At 45.1% G+C, this 17,665-nt stretch overlaps 1 protein-coding gene across 2 annotated transcripts in view; it reads right to left on the reverse strand.

The window, feature by feature from the left end:
* The window catches only part of LOC126236749 (G2/mitotic-specific cyclin-B3), a 70,220-nt gene that overhangs the window by 17,707 nt on the left and 34,848 nt on the right, over positions 1–17,665 (reverse strand). Inside the window, exons 2-6 of one of the 2 annotated variants that reach the window (XM_049946287.1) lie at positions 8,496–8,689; positions 8,056–8,378; positions 7,825–7,972; positions 6,033–6,263; positions 5,805–5,960 (exon numbers count right to left, since the gene is read on the reverse strand). In XM_049946287.1, the coding sequence (XP_049802244.1) occupies positions 5,805–5,960; positions 6,033–6,263; positions 7,825–7,972; positions 8,056–8,378; positions 8,496–8,687 (1,050 nt within the window). In that variant the 5' untranslated portion in view covers positions 8,688–8,689. Of the gene's footprint in view, positions 1–5,804; positions 5,961–6,032; positions 6,264–7,824; positions 7,985–8,055; positions 8,379–8,495; positions 8,690–17,665 lie in introns of both variants that reach the window. The other variant, XM_049946286.1, reaches the window with a different exon arrangement.

Genomic DNA, 17,665 nt, shown 5'->3' on the forward strand with positions numbered 1-17,665 from the left:
GAGATTCTAGCCACCACACCAGCTGGGCATGAATTGTATGTTCCACCACCTTGCAAATGCAACTGGTAAGAGGTGGGACGGTAGCTAGAAGGAAGATTTTGTTCTTACCAGGCTTAGGTATGGGTGTGACTGTGGCTTCACAGCAGCGTCCAGGAAATGAGCCCTCAGCCCAGATGCAGTTGTGTGTGTTAAGCAGAAAGTGCCTGCCTGCAAGAGAGGTGCAGCAACATCTGAATGTTTATAGCATCTGGCCCTCGGGTGGTGGACCGGGATGAACAGAGCATGATGTAGCTCCCTAATAGTGAAGGCAGCATTATAGCACTATCCAGAGAAGAGAAGGGTATCACCCAAGCCGCCTCCACTCGTTTCCAATGGATGAAGGCAGGGTGATATTGGGAAGAGTTCAAAACTTCCGAAAAATGGCGGCCCAAGGTGATAGATATAGCAAAAGGATCTACGATGACATCGGCACCTACTTTCAGGCTGGAAATGGGGAATGGACCTTGGTTCTAGAGATCTGTCAGAGATTGGCCCACATGACAAAAGGTGTGGAACTGTTAATAGAGAATGAAATCCAACTAGCTCTTTTGCGATCCCGAAGAACTCAACGACACTTTGCAAGCATCTGTTTACAATGAATGCAGTTTTCCAGCGTAGTGTCACAGTTGAAAACGTGGAGAGCACTTCTCCGTTCGTGAATTGCATCACGGCTTGCCTCAGTCCACCGAAGGACTGGGACACGATGTGGTAAAAGAGGAAGGGCGAGGAATGGAACATTCTGCAGCAATAAGGATAATGTTGGTAAGATAGTCCACCTGGTCATCACAACTGAGGGAATCTTGTTCTGCAAAGTTCGCCAGGGAGGAGTAAAGCTGTCAGTCAGCCTTAGTAAGCTGCCATTTGGGCATGTATGTGGATGAGGTAGGAGTCAGCAAACATAGCACACTGGAAATGGTCACTTGAGTAGGCATCAGAACAGACCACTCAAGACTATGGGCAAGCTGGGCAGTGCGGAAGGATAGGTCCAAATGGGAATAAGTGTGCGAGGAGTTGGAAAGGAAAGTGGGTGATCCAGCGTTAAGTCACAGGAGGTTCAGTTAAGAAGGTCGGCCAGGAGGGCACCTCTCTGGCAGGTCCTGGGAGAACCAGAAAGGGGATGATGTGCATTAATGTCACCGAGTAGCAAAAACAGGGGAGGTAGCTGCCCAATAAGCTGAAGGATGTCTGTCCTGGTGACATCGAATGATGAAGTGACAAATGGTACAGAGGGAGAAAGTCAGGTGGGGAATGAAAAAGTGTACGGCAACAGCTTTTAGACAGGTAGTCCGTGAGATGGGTTGACTAAAGGTCATCCCTCATGAGCAGCGTGACACCCGAATGAGATGTCATGCAGACCTCAGGGGGATGGTCAAAACGAATCGTTATGTAATGTGCAAGCACAAAGTGGTCCCGAGGGCATAATTTTGTTTCCTGAAGGCAGAGTACAAGGGGATGCTATGCTGCTATAAACAAGCGTAAATCTCTTTGTGGGACCACTGGAGAACAGTCATGATGAAATGTAGGGGTATCAACTGTCGCCGCAGAGGGACAGCTGATGGAGAGTCGCTACTACAGGGCACAGAAGCAGGAGGATCCTGGCTCCTGCTCCATGGAGTCCACAGAAGCATCGACATGCTTGTGCAGTCAGTCTGTGGAGTCCAACACTGAAAGACAGTTGGTGCTGCACTACAGCAAATCAGAGGCCAGCCAGGCTAAGTGACCACATTGCAACACCGTCAAGCAGGATCTTTGAGTTGGTGAAGGAAAGGACCGTTTGTCTATAGCAAACTTCGAGTCCTTGTGGTTAGAGGAAGACTTTGATGTTTGGCTGGAGGAACGGAGGAAGTCTTGTCAGGAGTTCTCCTTTTGTCCTTTCCTCCTGCTGGTTGTGTAGTGGGTAGCTTCACCCCTTTAGACGGGAATTTGACAGTTTATAGCACAGTGGGGCAACGATGCTACCTTGACACTGGGCGACTTCACAACCTCATAGTCGAATTTGGGGTTGCTTGTCTGCAGCGCCAGGTCCTTCATATAGCGAGGGGTAATAAGCACTTAACTATAGGTGCCAAAGGGGAGACTACAGGGTTTGCGACAAGCCAGTAACTTGTGAGCTACTGGGTAAGGCATTTTTGCTTTAGACTAATCTCTTTTACAGTCTGCTCATCTAGATACACAGGACAATCATGAGAGAAGGTGGTGTGGCAGCCATTGCAGTTGATACAGCGGAGAGAAGGAGGTAGACATTCTCCCCTGTCTACATCCCTGCCACAGGTTACACATTTGGCTGGGTGCCGACAAGATGTTCTAGTGTGATTGAACCGATGACACTGGTAGCAATGCATCGGATTCGGAATGTGCGGTCGGACTGTGATGATTTCAAAGCCTGCTTTAATCTTTGATGGCAGCATCACCCTGTCAAAGGTGAGGAAAAGATCACAGGTGGACACCAAGGAGGAATTGACCTTTTTCCATTACATGATTAATGGCAATTATACCCTGATCAGAGAGGTAAGAGTATTTCAGCATTGGTTAGACCGTCAAGCAGCCTGGTGGAAATTACACCACAGGGAGAATTCGAAGTCCTATATGCCTCGACATGAACAGGGTAGCTGTGGAGAAGCAAGGCAGCAAGTAGCAGTTGTGCTTGAGAATCTGAAGCTGTCTTCAAAAGCGAAGTGCCATTCCGTAAACAAAAGCAGGATTTAACAGGGCCAGCAATGGCATAAGCACCTTTTGAATAATAAATGGATTGACTATGGCAAAGGACTGCATCTTCAGTACGTGATACCACAGGGAACCACGGTGCGGCGGGAAGGGTCTCCTAATCAGTAGCCCCATTACATTTATGTTTTGTCAACATCAATGGAGAGGACGATTGACTCATCGAGAGGAAATCCATAGTTGCCAGCATCTCCAATGGCGCGGTCCTTCGAACTGGGGGACCCCTTCGCAAGGGTGCACACCCGCCTTAGACAATTGTTCACACCTCCCGAACACCCGACAGAGGGACCAATCAGCATTTTGGGAAGGTTACAGCTCAGGCAATCACCCCACCCTGGGCCTGGTCTGCACCAGGGGGTACGAGTGAACCTTACCTGTCGTCCTGGAGCAGGTAATTACTTATTACCTAGCCACCTTTTACGTATCAGACGCATGGGCCAGCCTTCAGGAGCGCACTGGAAGGAAGAAGGAAAGAGGATTCTCAAACACCTAAGTGGAGGAATGAGAGGAGAAGGGCAACAAAGAAAGGGAAAGGCGCCAAAAAGAAAGTTGAGACTGTTCGCAGGTCAGCAACAGAGTGCAGAACATTCCTAATAATACCCCACACATGTTCTCAAGGCAGAAGAAAAAATAGCAAGAGGATAGACAGCACGGAAGGGAAAAAAGTGCTGCAAAGACTGGGGCCTGTGGTAGCCAAGCACAAACCCGCCAAGAGTGGTGAGCCCCCTGGGGGGGCCCCAGCCCGTTTACCCTTCAGCTTCCTGTTGAGGTGAAGGCCATGTATAGTATAATATCACCGAGGGGAAACAGGAACTACATGAGATATATGCAGCCATTCCAACTCCAAATTGACTTTCCCAATTGAGTTCAAATGAGGTCCGTCAAGGCACCTGAGAGAAGATACGAACTTAACATTGACATGTCTCTGCTAATGCAATCTTTGCCAGGTAACACTTCATATGTAGTAATACATGCCATTCGTTGACAGGCATGTATCAACCATCAAATATAGAAGTTAGATTAAAGATGTGCTTGATTGCAATTCGTTTGTTAACATCGGGCCACACACTGTGGGGAAACTATTACCCAACAGGTGCAGAGAACCTGCTGGAGAGAATCTGTAATCTCCATAAAGCAAGGAGGAAAAAGCTCTGGTCCGTGGAAGATTTCCTACACCAAGGAAGATGAATACGATGTACATACATGATTGTACATTATATACTATTCTCACACAGAATGGTAACAAGATGGTAATATTAGTTGGTTCCCGCAAAATGTGTAGCCTTTGGTGAAAGGCTGTGACAATATACATAGTTCATTGGATGCAATCTACACTTAGTAGAGGCAATGTTTTCTTTTATAGGCACTTATAAAAATCTGCATGGAAGAAAGTTTGGTGCCGAGGAAGAACAGGACATAGCATAGCTGGACCCTGAGGTAAATCAAGAGTTTCAAGGCTGAATATCTACACCAGTCTAATGGAATGTTAAGGCAGCAGTGTTAGATGTAGCTGCAGGGAGTAATATGTCTACAAACAGTCAAAATATTGTCACACTAGCTAAATACAGCAGTCATCAGACTGCCTAAAGAAAACTCCACATACTGTATGTAGAATATCTGAATGTTGTTACCCTATTCACCCACCATACCCACAATGTCTTCCTTTGTGAAGTCTCTGCAAAGTGAGCCAAAATGCTCGTAATCTGCTACAGACCAGCTTCAGGTTTAAAAAATTGTGAGCTGGTATTATGATTACAGTTTGTCCTGCAAAAGTTGGCCAACACCTCTAGCATGAGAACTATGTAAAAGAAGTTTTTCTTTACAGACTTCCCTAAATTCTTACTTTTCAATTTGCATTTAGTTTGTTGTGCTCTACACCCTCATCTGCTCGAGGCTCCTGAATTTCTAACTGAAGCAACAGGTCAAACGTATTTTTCACAATCACCACGAAGCTGCCTGATTTAGTTCTGAGCCTGTTCCTTGATTTAGTTCTAAGCCTGTTCCTCCTGTGTCCACTTCCCACCTGTTCTTACTCTTCTCCTCCTAACTTGTCCAGATCTTCCTTAGCCTTGTCAAATTCAGCCTGAAGGGCTATACTGTTCCAGTACAGTATCTCCACTACATATTCTACAAAAATCACTGGAGAGCCTCATTTACTTCCCCTTTCCTACACCACTAACATCACCCACATGAAAAAATTAGAGCAACCATCACACCGAAGCCCTGACCTAACAATTCTACATCAAGTCAGGGACTTTTCACTTATGATAAATATATTTTACTAAGAATACATCAAGTTATATTACCAATAAATAAGGAAAAAATAGGCCTATAAACAAGTGTGTGTACATTAACTACCAGTACCAAAGCACAGTTTCTGCATCAAAAACTTAAATTTTAACTGCTTTTGCAATCCTGTAAGCATACTGTGTCAAAAATTTAGACAAACATACAGCTAAAATCCAGCGTTGATCTTTTCATGATTTCTGCAATATTACTACGGAAATTCAAACCTTTAACAGATAGTTTTTTGCACTAACACACACTAGTGTTATAATTCTGAAAATCAAGGAGTGTAAACTTTCTTAACAACTGAAGTATTCCAACAGGGTTAATGCTCTGGAGAAATATCTAGAACATGTAGTGACATGCAGTTTTCAATTAACCAAGCAATTAACAAGCTAACAGACATACCCACATCAGTGTAAACACATCAAGTTTCATACTTTTAAGACCACATCATTTCTGTGTTACTGCCACAATTCACCTTAAAATTATGTATATACAGAGCCTGTATCTGGAGCTGAAGTATATAAATACTTCAATCTGGGTTTGGAATACACCTGATGTCCAATATGACTTTGCTAAGAAATTTTCCCTATTTTCAGTAGGCATCACTAAAAATCAGCTTTTAACAAACAAACATGTGACTTTTCTCTTCAGCAGAAATGTCATTACTGACCCTCTAAGATAGTTACAACTAACATCAAACTAACATTATTCTACAGATATTAGAAAAGATGTTTAAGTAATGGCTTACATACCCTTGCATATCTCCTAAGAAATCTGTATGAGAGTGGAATGCCCAATTCGAATCCCACTTTATTCAAGATATTTATTTCCATCCTTATGAGTTCCTTCTTGTCATAAGCTCCATCACATACATATAACATTTCTTCGAGCATTGGGGCCATTCGTTCCTGTCAGCATCACATTCTTATAAATACATGTATTTTTCAAATGAGATAGATCGAATTGTGAATAATACTCACATCATATTTGCTGGCAATAAAGATAGCAGCTGCACCAACTAATTGTAAAGTTTCTTTTGATACAGTAACCTTTGATAGATATATGTCTGTAAGCTTAACAGCAAGGTATAATGTTTCATGGTTAAGCTCAAAATTCTCTTGTATTTCAACTAGCCAGTCAACAAGCAAAGCTCTCATTGCAGTGTTTATACTGGTTTGCCTCTCCATGTAGTTATCAATTGCAAACTTTGCCTGTAAAGTAACATCACTGAGTGGTTATTTCAACTACAACAGATAAACAGTTTGTCACAAAGCCTTTCTTTGATTATCTAATTATGTCTATACTGCTGCTCCATGAAAGTTTCATCTTATGGTCCTATTGCTAATGCACACAGTTTTTAACAATTCAGTCTATATGTAATCAGCTTTGTTATCTCTGACTACATTTACCTCACTTTAAATAAGCAATTTAAATGATTGATTAGGATTTTCTTTCAGTCATCTAACTGGTGGTTTTAATGTACATCTAACATATATAGTTTACATTACAGTTCACAATGTTATAACATTAATAGTCTGCTCACCAAGCAGCAGCAGAATGCACACCTGAAAGACTATTGCAATTGGCAAGCTTTTGGAGCCAATGGCTCCTTCAGGCAGAAGGGTTGAAGGTGAAGGAAAAGGACTGGAGATGTCTAGGAAAAAGAGGTAGATTTCAGGGAAGTCACTTAGAGCCGTGGGTCTGGGGAGACTTGTACGGAGTGAGAAGGAAAGGCTGATTGTTCAGGATTGCATTGGATGAGATTTTGTTTTCAAATCTCATATGCAGTCCCGAACAATCAGTCTCCTCATCCCGTACGGTAAGTCTGCCCTGACCCACAGCTCTGGTTGACTTTCCTGAAATCTACTTTTTCTAGACTGCTCCAGTCTTTTTCCTTCACCCTTCTTCCTTCCCCTTCAACCCTTCTGCCTCTGGCTTTGAAAGCTTGCAAATTACAGTCTTGTGTGTTCTGCCACCATTTTGTGAGTAGATTTTTATCTATTTAATTAAATAATTGTCAATAATTGATCATTTTCATTGTTATGTTAATATTCTGACATTTAAAGCTGTTTAATCTCCAGAGAAATGCATCCAGATGTTTAATACACAGAGGGAGCAATGATTTTATGCATACAAGGTGAGAATAGTTCTTGCTTTTACAGTCAAGATTTCAAAATTTTTTGCTGTGTCAGAATATCACATGAGCAGTTGTTAGCCTCCATTAAGTGGTAATTTTTATCATAAAAAATTTGCAAACATATGCTTAGTATAAGTGACATTGAAAGTTTGACCTATTTCCCAAGGATAAACAGCTTGGTTGCAAAATTTACATCGTTCATCAGAATGTACAATGTTCAAAAACTCTTCGACACTGTTTTCACAGCTAATAACCCCCCCCCCCCTTTATTTCCAAGGCATAAACTGGAAAATACTTTTTAAATGTTAAGAGGTAACCTAATGAACATCACCAGTTTATCAAATTTACTCAGCTGCATTCCTACAACTTATTTCAGTAAGTTGGCTGCTTATTTGCAAAGTGCATTAATCATTAGTGGCACCTCAGTATGTTGCAGAGTTTATAATGCACACAGAGCAGTATGGCAACATGCTGACCACTTAAGACAGTCTTACTTTTATCATTTGCTACTTTTTTAGATACTTAATTGGAATGAGTAAACAATGTTTTCTAGTTCCATACTTCAGTTCAACTCTGTGATAGTTTTGTAAAAGAAATGACCATATTATTAATGGGTCAACATACTGAACACTTACCTCTCTCTCTTTGAGGTAACTGAATATATCCATAGCATACTCTGAAACTTGGACTGGATCACCCATGTTTTCTGCATCAAAGTCTTCAACTCCAGGTGGAGGTAGTAGTACTTTCTTTCTTTCCTCGTCCTTTGTAGTCAGTTTTTTACTGGACGAGCCACTGTAATAAAGTGAATCACCGGAGGAAAAAAACCAAAGCACAATGAGGCAAATGCATTTTACCATACTTACAGTTCTTCCACAGCTGTCAAATACAGCTCATTGTCAGTGGAATCTGGTGATTTCACACGAACAGAAGTTAAAACTTCTGTTTTGTCACATTTAGGCTTCGAAACTGAGCTTGGGTGTACCTTTTCAGGTTTTGTGTTTGCTTTTGCCATTTGCACTTTCGGTGGGAATGTTGGAATGTTACTCCTGCCAGTTTTTTTATGTGGCATAACAGCCTTATTCCCATTTTCTGATTCTTTAAGGTTTTTCTTAACATGAGAAATAGTTTCCACATTCTTTTTTGAGTCTTTTTTATTTGTGGCAATTTTCTTCGACAGATCAGCATCCTACCATAAGGAGATCAAATATTAATGGTTAGAAGTGATAAGCCAAGTAGACACCTATGATTTATTCACAAATCACCAAGGCATGCATTTGCAAACCTGGCTCGATTTGATACTTACATTAGTTATATCTCCAAATGCTGATCTTTTAGACAACTGCTTCAGGGGAGAAACAGCTTTTCGCTTAGAAGATTCATCTACCAATTTCACATCGGAGTTCTTTTTCGCACGAGTACTAACTGATCTTTTCAACATTGTTGTCTCACCAAGAGATTTTTTTAAAGCTGTCTTTTTTGGTGCCATATTAAACATACCTGAAACAAAAAATCTTAGTTAAATCACATCTAAAGAAATCATTTTTGCAAATTTTATCTTTAGCTAGATTAAAGGCAGAAACTGACTTGTCAAGACACCTCAGCAAAGATTTGTATCCATAATATTACAGCTTAATAGAGAAACTTACGTGGCACTACACACGTGTCCTCATGGGACTTTTTCATTATATTACTCGGGTATTAATAAAACTGGATTGCTAACCAAAAAGTAGTTACCTAGTTTCAGAGTGTTTAACCAGTACATCATTCAGTGCATAATCAGAGGATCTCCATCTACAGTGTAGTAATAAACTGACTAGAACAGTTGAGGCAACAATGAATTATTACACAAGTGCAGTCTCTATGAGAAAGTCCAACTTTCTGAGCTGCATTCATTTTTGCTTTCAGGGATTGTAGCCTGGTTCTACAGCATTGCAGTTCACAAGTACAGAAAGTGCAGCTGATGTAGGGAACATTCATAATAGGCTATCATGCAAATATTACCTGGGATGGTTTCTTTATCTATGTCAAGGTCATTTCATACAAGCATGGGGATAGAGGAAAACAAAGGAAATTAATGAAGATGATTAATTGATAGTCTTACACATAATTCAAACTGACCACTGTACGAAGAATTAGGAAAACTTATGGTGAGCACTAAATTTTGCTTTGCTGCATTAACTTTATAATGCTTCTCAATTCTACTGTTCACTTATGACTTTTGTATTAAGTTCCGTACACATTTAACCTATTAAAGTTTGCAAGGACCAGACCAAAAGCCTGGTTGTTGTGGAGAAACATCTTGAACCTACATTTGGAAACACTTGTCAAATTTATTTCCATGTGTGGATTGTCAGTTTTACAGCTGCGTATTTCTTTTCTGCACCAAAGATCAAAGGGTAAAGGAAAGCATGTTTTTTCTTCTAGTATTATATTCACAAGTACATGTCACACTCAAACTTACATGGACTGTTGATAAATTTAGTAAGTCAATAAATATGTGAGCCTAGGGTTAACATTCTCAGCTGCTTAAAGAGACACCTGCTGTATGAATTCTTTAGAATTCTAATTACTTTCTTTTAAGAAGGTATACTTGTCGCCTAAAGATGGATTTGCCCTAGACTATCATCCTACAAGACACCAGCAAATGAAAATATGTAAAATATTTTAACTTACTGACTTCTTTATCCACAAAATATGTCTATTCTTATGCAAAGATAGGTGGACCTAGATATTTTAGCAGAAGTACTATCAGATTTTTCCAGTTAAAAGTTTTCGTAAATATGCACTATGAACTTAGAATTTTCTACCCTGTTTATTACTTTTTGGCATAAGAAATAGAACAAATCAAACAATGGAAACATGGGGTTGTAATGTCAATAATGTAAGGAGAAGGTGACATTTTAAGTTGCAGACAGGCATAATTGAAGACATAATGTGGTAGCCCAAATCTAAAAACTGGAAAAACAGGGCTAAAAAGCAATTTTACAGGTGACTGGACACGAGTCCCTGACCCAGAAAAAACATACTCCATCCACAGCCACCTTGTCCCTGCTGTAGGAGTAAGCAAAACCTTTCAACTGAAAATAAAAACCACTTTGATTAAGGAAACTTAAGATTACTACTACTGTTAGAGACAAGGAATCTTTAAGGACATTCTTCAACCACATTATGGGGTCGCTTGTTACACGAGAAATCAACAGGTGAGCCTAATTTGACCATTGCATAAACAGCATAAGATAGTGCACTCGTTCCGAGAGGAGTGGAAGAAAAAGTGCCCAGCAACAGCAGTCTCCTCGATTGTGCGGAGTTTATTACTGATAACGCACACCAGATGTCACTTCACTTTTTGTCAAAGAGATTTGATGTGTATCTGCCTCTTTTGCCAAACTGGCACCCGATCATTCCATGGGATGTCCACATGACTTGGGATTCAGAGAAAGAAAAATGAGAAGGCAGCACAGCCAAGTGCAAGGAGAAGGTAATGGATAGGCAGATACCACAGGATGGCAAGAGTAGCATCAGTAGTTAAAAGTGATTATACAATTTTATATGTATACCTACGATTGACTTATGTCTGGTAGAAATGAGTGAAGATGAAGTTTTAGATATTGAATAATAAGTTCTAACCCTTGATAATGGTCTAAGGCTGAAATTTAGATTGTGGGATGAAACTTACAGTCAAATAGCAGTTACTGTATTTACGCGAATACAAGCCGCACTTTTTTTTCCAGTTTTTGTAATCCAAAAAACTGCCCGCAGCTTAGAATCGAGTGCAAAGTTAGTGGAAGTTCTGAAAAATGTTGGTAGGTGCCACCACAACTAACTTCTGCATTGAGTATATGTAGCACTACACAGGCATGCTTTGCAGGCACAAAGAAATACTGGCACCAAAACCTCTGAGCCAGTAAATAAATTTTAAAAAATGTGGAAGACTAGCTTTTCTCTCCACCCCGAGTTTCGACCGCTGCATTTTCATACATTATCCAACAAAATAAATACAAATTCCCTATTGTTCATCTTCGAATGTAGCAACATTTCAATGTACTACGAAAATCCGACTGGCAGGACTGTTTGGGACGTTTGTCGATATGGCCAACTCTACGTTCTGAATTTTTTCCTACCTGTGAGAAGAGATGGTTGCTAATAGTAACTTTTATGAATTGTTAATCACATGCAGTATTCTCTTCACCATCAGAATAATATGAAAAACTTTTTGCCACGTATTCTTTCATGTTTGCTGCTATCTCATTTAAATCCTGTCTGCCTCAAACTACGAAACTAGAGGGAGACAACAGGAAACGTGGAAGAATATACATATCATGTCTATATTCGTATCATTCTTATGCCTGATAGTGATACAGTCAGAAATGAAGCATGGCAATTGACTAGATTTTTAAATCTAAGATGACTAATTTCTGTGCCTAATGTAATGTACTAAAGAGGCGCCTGCAAAAATTTTCAAACTGAGAAAATTTTTCGCTAAACTCTAGTTCAGAACATCTATCATACACAGTCTGTTATTTGGTTCGTGTTGATCATTATCAAAGAAAGCAGGGGTGTAAGTAACAACAAATAGTCCCTTGCCATTGTTTCACTAACGAGACAATTCCTCTTTTTTTTTTAAATTGTAAGTTTTTTTTTTTGTGGGGTTTAAGGGCGCTCAACTACTGAGGTCATTAGCACCCAGTCACTGTTGTTAGAGCACATGGAATCTAGTAAAACTCAAGGGGAGGGGGGGGGGGGGGGACACCAGAAAGACCTGACAAAGATGCAGATATAAGTAAAAAGGTTAGATGTCTTTGGACAAGCCAGTCGAAGTTATAAAACACAGAACACGAGCAGCTGCTTGAGCGTCATCAGCTAAAATATCCAGTGAAGTAGATGGCAGGGACAGGACAACACGAGATTGACTAAAGCGGGGACACGACAATAAAACATGGCGCACTGTTAATGCCTGACCACAAGGGCACTGCGGGGCTGGGTCACCGGAGAGCAGGTAGCGGTTGCTAAACCGGCAATGCCCAATCCGCAACCTGGTCAGAAGGACCTCCTCTCGCCGAGATGGTTGGGAGGAGGTTGTTCAAGCAGTTGGGAGCAGTTTTACTGCCCGGAGCTTGTTTCCTTGGAGGGATGACCAAGCATCCCACCACCTTGGAGGGATGACCAAGCATCCCACCACAACGACACAAGCCTCTTACAAACATCCCCACGAATGTCAGATGACAGGACACAATGGGAGGCTGGCCGAGGCAGGAGGACTGCAGCCTTGGCTGCAGCATCCGCAGCCTCATTCCCAGGCACTCCTACATGTCCAGGAACCCACAGAAAGCTGACAGGAGAACCATTATCAGCGAAAGAATGGAGGGACTGCTGTATCCGTTGAACCAAGGGATGGACCGGATAGGGAGCTCCAAGGCTCTGGAGAGCACTGAGTGAGTCAGAGCAGAGTACATACGATGAATGGCGGTGGCGGCGGGCATACTGAACGGCCTGATGGAGAGCAAAAAGCTCTGCCGTAAAGCTGGAACATTGGTCGAGGAGCCGGTATTTAAAGGTGGCGGCCCCGAAGACAAAGGCACAGCCGACACCATCGTCAGTTTTGGAGCCATCGGTGTAAATAAAGGTGTGACCGGCAAGTCGAGCACAAAGTTCGACAAACCGTGAGCAATACACTGCAGCCGGAGTACCCTCCTTCGGGAGTGAGCTGAGGTAGAGATAAATATGAACCGGAGCCTGAAGCCAAGATGGTGTCAGGCTCTCACCCTCTCTGAAGGTGGTAGGGAGGGCAAAATCCAATTGTCGAAGCAGGTGATTGAAGCGGACTCCGGGGGGCAGCAGGGCAGACACATACAACCCGTACTGACTGTCGAGAGAATCGGCAAAGGACTGGTAAGAGGGGTGGTCGGGCATAGACAACAGCCGGCAGGCATACCGACACAGCAGTACGTCGCGCCGGTAAGTCAATGGTAATTCGGCAGCTTCAGTATAAAGACTCTCGACAGGACTAATGTACAAGGCTCCGGTCGCAAGACGTAACCCCCGATGGTGGATGGAGTTGAGACGGCGTAAGAGGGATGGCCGAGCAGACGAAGCTCCCATAATCCAGCTTCGATCGGACGATGGACCGATACAAGCGAAGCAGGACAGTGCGATCCGCTCCCCAAGATGAACCACTAAGAACTCTGACGACATTAAGGGAACGTGTACAACGTGCCGCCAAATAAGAGACATGAGGAGACCAACACAGTTTCCTGTCCAATGTGAGCCCTAGAAACTTAGTTTCCACAAATGGGAGAACAACGGGACCGAAATGGAAGGATGGCGGAAGGAACGCTTTATATCGACAAAAGTTGATACAAACCGTCTCTTCAGAGAAACTGAAGCCATTTGCCACGCTCCACGAGTATAGGCTGTCTAGACAACACTGAAGGCAGCACTCCAGGAGGCATGTTCTCTGGGCACTGCAGTAGATCGCGAAGTCATCGACAAAGAGAGAGCCTGAGACATTAGGTGGAATGCAATCCATAATTGGATTGATCGCGATGGCAAAAAGGGCTACGCTCAAGACAGAGCCCTGAGGCACTCCATTCTCCTGGAGGAAGACGTCTGACAATACGGAACCCACATGTACCCTAAACTTTCGATCCGTTAAAAAGGAATCAATAAAAATGGGCAGGCAACCGCGTAGGCCCCACCTGTGCATAGTGCGGAGGATACCTCCTCTCCAACAGGTATCATAAGCCTTCTCCAAATCGAAGAACACGGCTACCGTTTGGCGCCTTCGCAAAAAGTTGTTCATGATGAATGTCGACAAGGTCACAAGGTGGTCAACAGCGGAGCGGCGGCGACGAAAGCCACATTGGACATTGGTAAGTAGCCGTCGAGATTCAAGAATCCAAACTAACCGAGCATGAACCATGCGCTCCATCACCTTACAGACACAGCTTGTAAGAGAAATGGGGCGGTAACTAGAAGGAAGGTGTCTATCCTTCCCGGGTTTGTGTATAGGAACAACGATGGTGTCACGCCAACGCATGGGGACCTGACCTTCGGTCCAGACGCGACTGTAGGTACGAGGAAGGAAGCTTTTGCCCACCGGAGAAAGGTGTGCCAGCATCTGAACGTGAATGGCATCTGGCCCCGGAGCAGAGGACCGGGACAATGCAAGCGCACGTTCGAGTTCCCGCATAGTAAAGGGGGCATTATAAGTTTCCAGATTCGGCGAGTGGAAGGAAGGTCGCCGAGCCTCTTCTGCCTCTTTCCTGGAAAGGAAGGCAGGGTGGTAATGGGCGAAAAACCGGCCGAAGGCGTTGGAGACAGCCACAGGATCAACGAGGACCTCATTACCTGAGGTCAGGCCAGGTACCGAGGAGTGGGCCTTAATGCCCGACAGCCGGCGCAGGCCACCCCAAACAACAGAAGAGGGTAAAACTGTTAAAGGAGCTGGTGAAAGAGGCCCAACAAGCTTTTTTGCCATCTGATGACTCTACGGCATTGCACTCTGAATCGTTTGTATCCAATACAATTCGCCAACGTAGGATGGCGGCGAAAGGTGCGTAAAGCACGTCGTCGAGCACGGATAGCGTCTCTACAAACCTCGTTCCACCAGGGGACAGAAACGCGACGTGAAGAAGAGGTAGTACGAGGAATGGAACGTTCGGCAGCATTGATAACAGCCGTGAGGTATTCGACCTGACTGTCACAACTGAGAAAATCATGGTCCGGAAAGGTCGCCAGGGAGGAGTAAAGTCCCCAGTCAGCTTTCGGTGTGTTCCAGCTCTAAGGACGTGGGGATGGGGTGTGGTGCAGGAGATGAACGACACAGGGGAAGTGGTCGCTCGAATAGGTGTCAGAAAGGACATACCACTCGAACCGATGGGCAAGAGTGGTAGAACAGATCGAGAGGTCCAAGTGGGAGTAGGTATGAGTAGAGTCCGAGAGGAAAGTCGGGGTGCCAGTATTGAGGCAGGCAAGATTGAGATGGTTGAAGACATCCGCCACGAGTGAGCCTCTTTGACAGGATGCAGGAGAGCCCCAAAGGGGATGATGGGCATTGAAGTTGCCAAACAATAAAAACAGCAGGGGAAGCTGAACAATCAGGTGCATCATGTCAGCCCAACTAACAGCGGATGACGGAGTGTAGATGGTACAAACTGAAAAAGTAAAAGCAGAAAGAGTAATACGGACAGCTATTGCTTGGAGTGGGGTGGTCAATGGGATGGGATGGGATGGGATGGGATGGGATGGTAATAGACATCGTCCTGAACGAGCAACATGACCCGACCATGAGCTGGGATACCGTCCACAGGGGTCAGGTCATACCGCTCTGAGGTATAGTGGGTAAAGGCAATACGATCAGTCGGGTGCAACTTGGTTTCCTGGAGACCAAGGACGAGCGGACAGTGCAGGCGGAGGAGCAGTTGTAATTCCTACCGATTAGATCGAAGACCTCTTATGTTCCAATGTAACAAGGCCATCGCTAGTCAAAAAAGAGGGGGAACGAGACGGGGGAAGAGCTGGTCACCTCGACGGCCGCGGAGGGCCAGGTTTCGAGGGAACAACGCTACAACCAGTGGGAGGCGGATCCTGTTCCATCGATTCGTCGCCAGCTGCGGCCGTTGTCCCTGGTGGTGTAGGAGGGGCAGCATCATTTGCCGACGAGAGGCCAGCTGAGCGCCTGGCAGCAGAGCGTCCCGGCGAAACTGAGGACGGCCGGGAGCAGCGACTCATGGATGGAGCGTCAGATGAAACGCGCCAGGGTGGAGAGGGGGATGGAGACTTCTTCTTGGAGGCCTTCTTGGAAGTTCGAGGAGGCACAGGGATGGTGGGCTGGACCCGAAGAAGGTCCTTACGCGCGGGGTCCGTTTTGGAACGCCGGACCTCGGAAGCTGGGGTCCGGAACGTTTCCCCGATGGACGCCTGAGAAGAGGATCGCTTCTCAGGCGGCGGGGGAGGGAGGGGGGGCCCCTGGGGCAGAGGGGGCCGAGGGGGCGGGGACCACGGGGGAGGAGGATTTGGAAGGGAGGGATTTGGGAGGCGGAGGCAGAGACCCCGGATGGGGGGAGGAGGCGGAGGGGGGGACAGGATAGGGGTGAGGATACCGCAGAAGGAGTGGAAACAACTGAGGCAAACGAAGTGGTCAACGGCACGGGATGGAGGCGGTCATACTTCTTCCTGGTCTCAGAATAACAGAGACGATCAAAAGTTTTGAGTTCTTGTATCTTCTTCTCCTTCTGATATGCGGGGCAGTCTGAGGATTTAGGCGAGTGGATGCCAGGACAATTAACGCACCGAGGTGGTGGGGTGCATGTATGTTCCTCACGAAGAGGACGTCCACAATCGCCACAAAGGGGTTCAGCCTCACACCGTGACGACATGTGCCCAAAGCGCAAACACCGAAAACAGCGCATAGGAGGCATAAGGTCGCACGTCGCACTGGTAGCACATCACCTTTACCTTCTCCGGGAGAACGTCCCCCTCGAAGGCGAGGATAAAGGCCCCGGTGTCGATGCGACGGTCTTTGGGGCCGCGCTGGACTCGCCGGACGAAATGCACACCTCGGTGCTCCAGGTTGGCTCTGAGCTCCTCATCAGATTGCAGCAGGAGGTCCCGATGAAAAATAACCTCCTGAGTCCTATTTAGTGCCAGATGCGGGACAATGGACACTGGGATGTCCCCTGGTCGGTCGCACGCCTGGAGCGCCACCGACTGTGTGGCGGAGGTGGTCTTTATAAGAACGGACCCCGAACGCATTTTACTGAGAGCCTCGATTTCCCCGAAGATGTCCTCAATGTGCTGAACACAGAACATGGGCTTGGAGGCGGCGAACGTCCCCCCCCCCCCCCCCCATTGGTCCGAGAACAGACAAAATAGCGGGGGAAGTACTTTGCCCCAAGCCAGCGGGCCTGTCCTTCCTCTCAGGGAGTGGCCAAGGGGGAAAGGGCAGGAGAACCAGAACCAGAGACAGTACCTTTCTTTTTAAAAGACTCAGCCGCAGAGCGACCCGATACATGTTGACGTTTCATCTACGAAACGTCCGCCCCGATACCACCCACTCCGACCAGGGGCTCTCCCCACAGGTGCCACCCAGCATCAGCAAGGGCCACCTGGCAGGATGACCGTTGCCGGGAGTCCTGATGCCCCAAGGAGACGGGCCATCTACTCCTTGGCTGGCTACCGTGCTGGATTTTGGGTGCCATGGAAAGTCCATCATGATCGTAGGTGCAGATGGGGACGCACTATGGGCATAACTTGTACAACCCATCAGGCGTTTAGGCCCAATTTGAGGAATAGTGGGTATGGTTACAACGCCGTTACAATGCTGAGTGCCAAGGTCTTAGTGCACGGAGGACCAGTGATACACGACGTAAGGCGTCCTTCCCCAAAATGCTTTTACTTCTGTAGAATTTTGAAAAATGGAGGTCAAACCCCAAGGGGGACCATCACATGGAAGGTCGAAATGGTTGAAACTCT

This window comes from Schistocerca nitens, chromosome 2, assembly GCF_023898315.1.
Source record: "Schistocerca nitens isolate TAMUIC-IGC-003100 chromosome 2, iqSchNite1.1, whole genome shotgun sequence".
NCBI lineage: Eukaryota > Metazoa > Arthropoda > Insecta > Orthoptera > Acrididae > Schistocerca > Schistocerca nitens.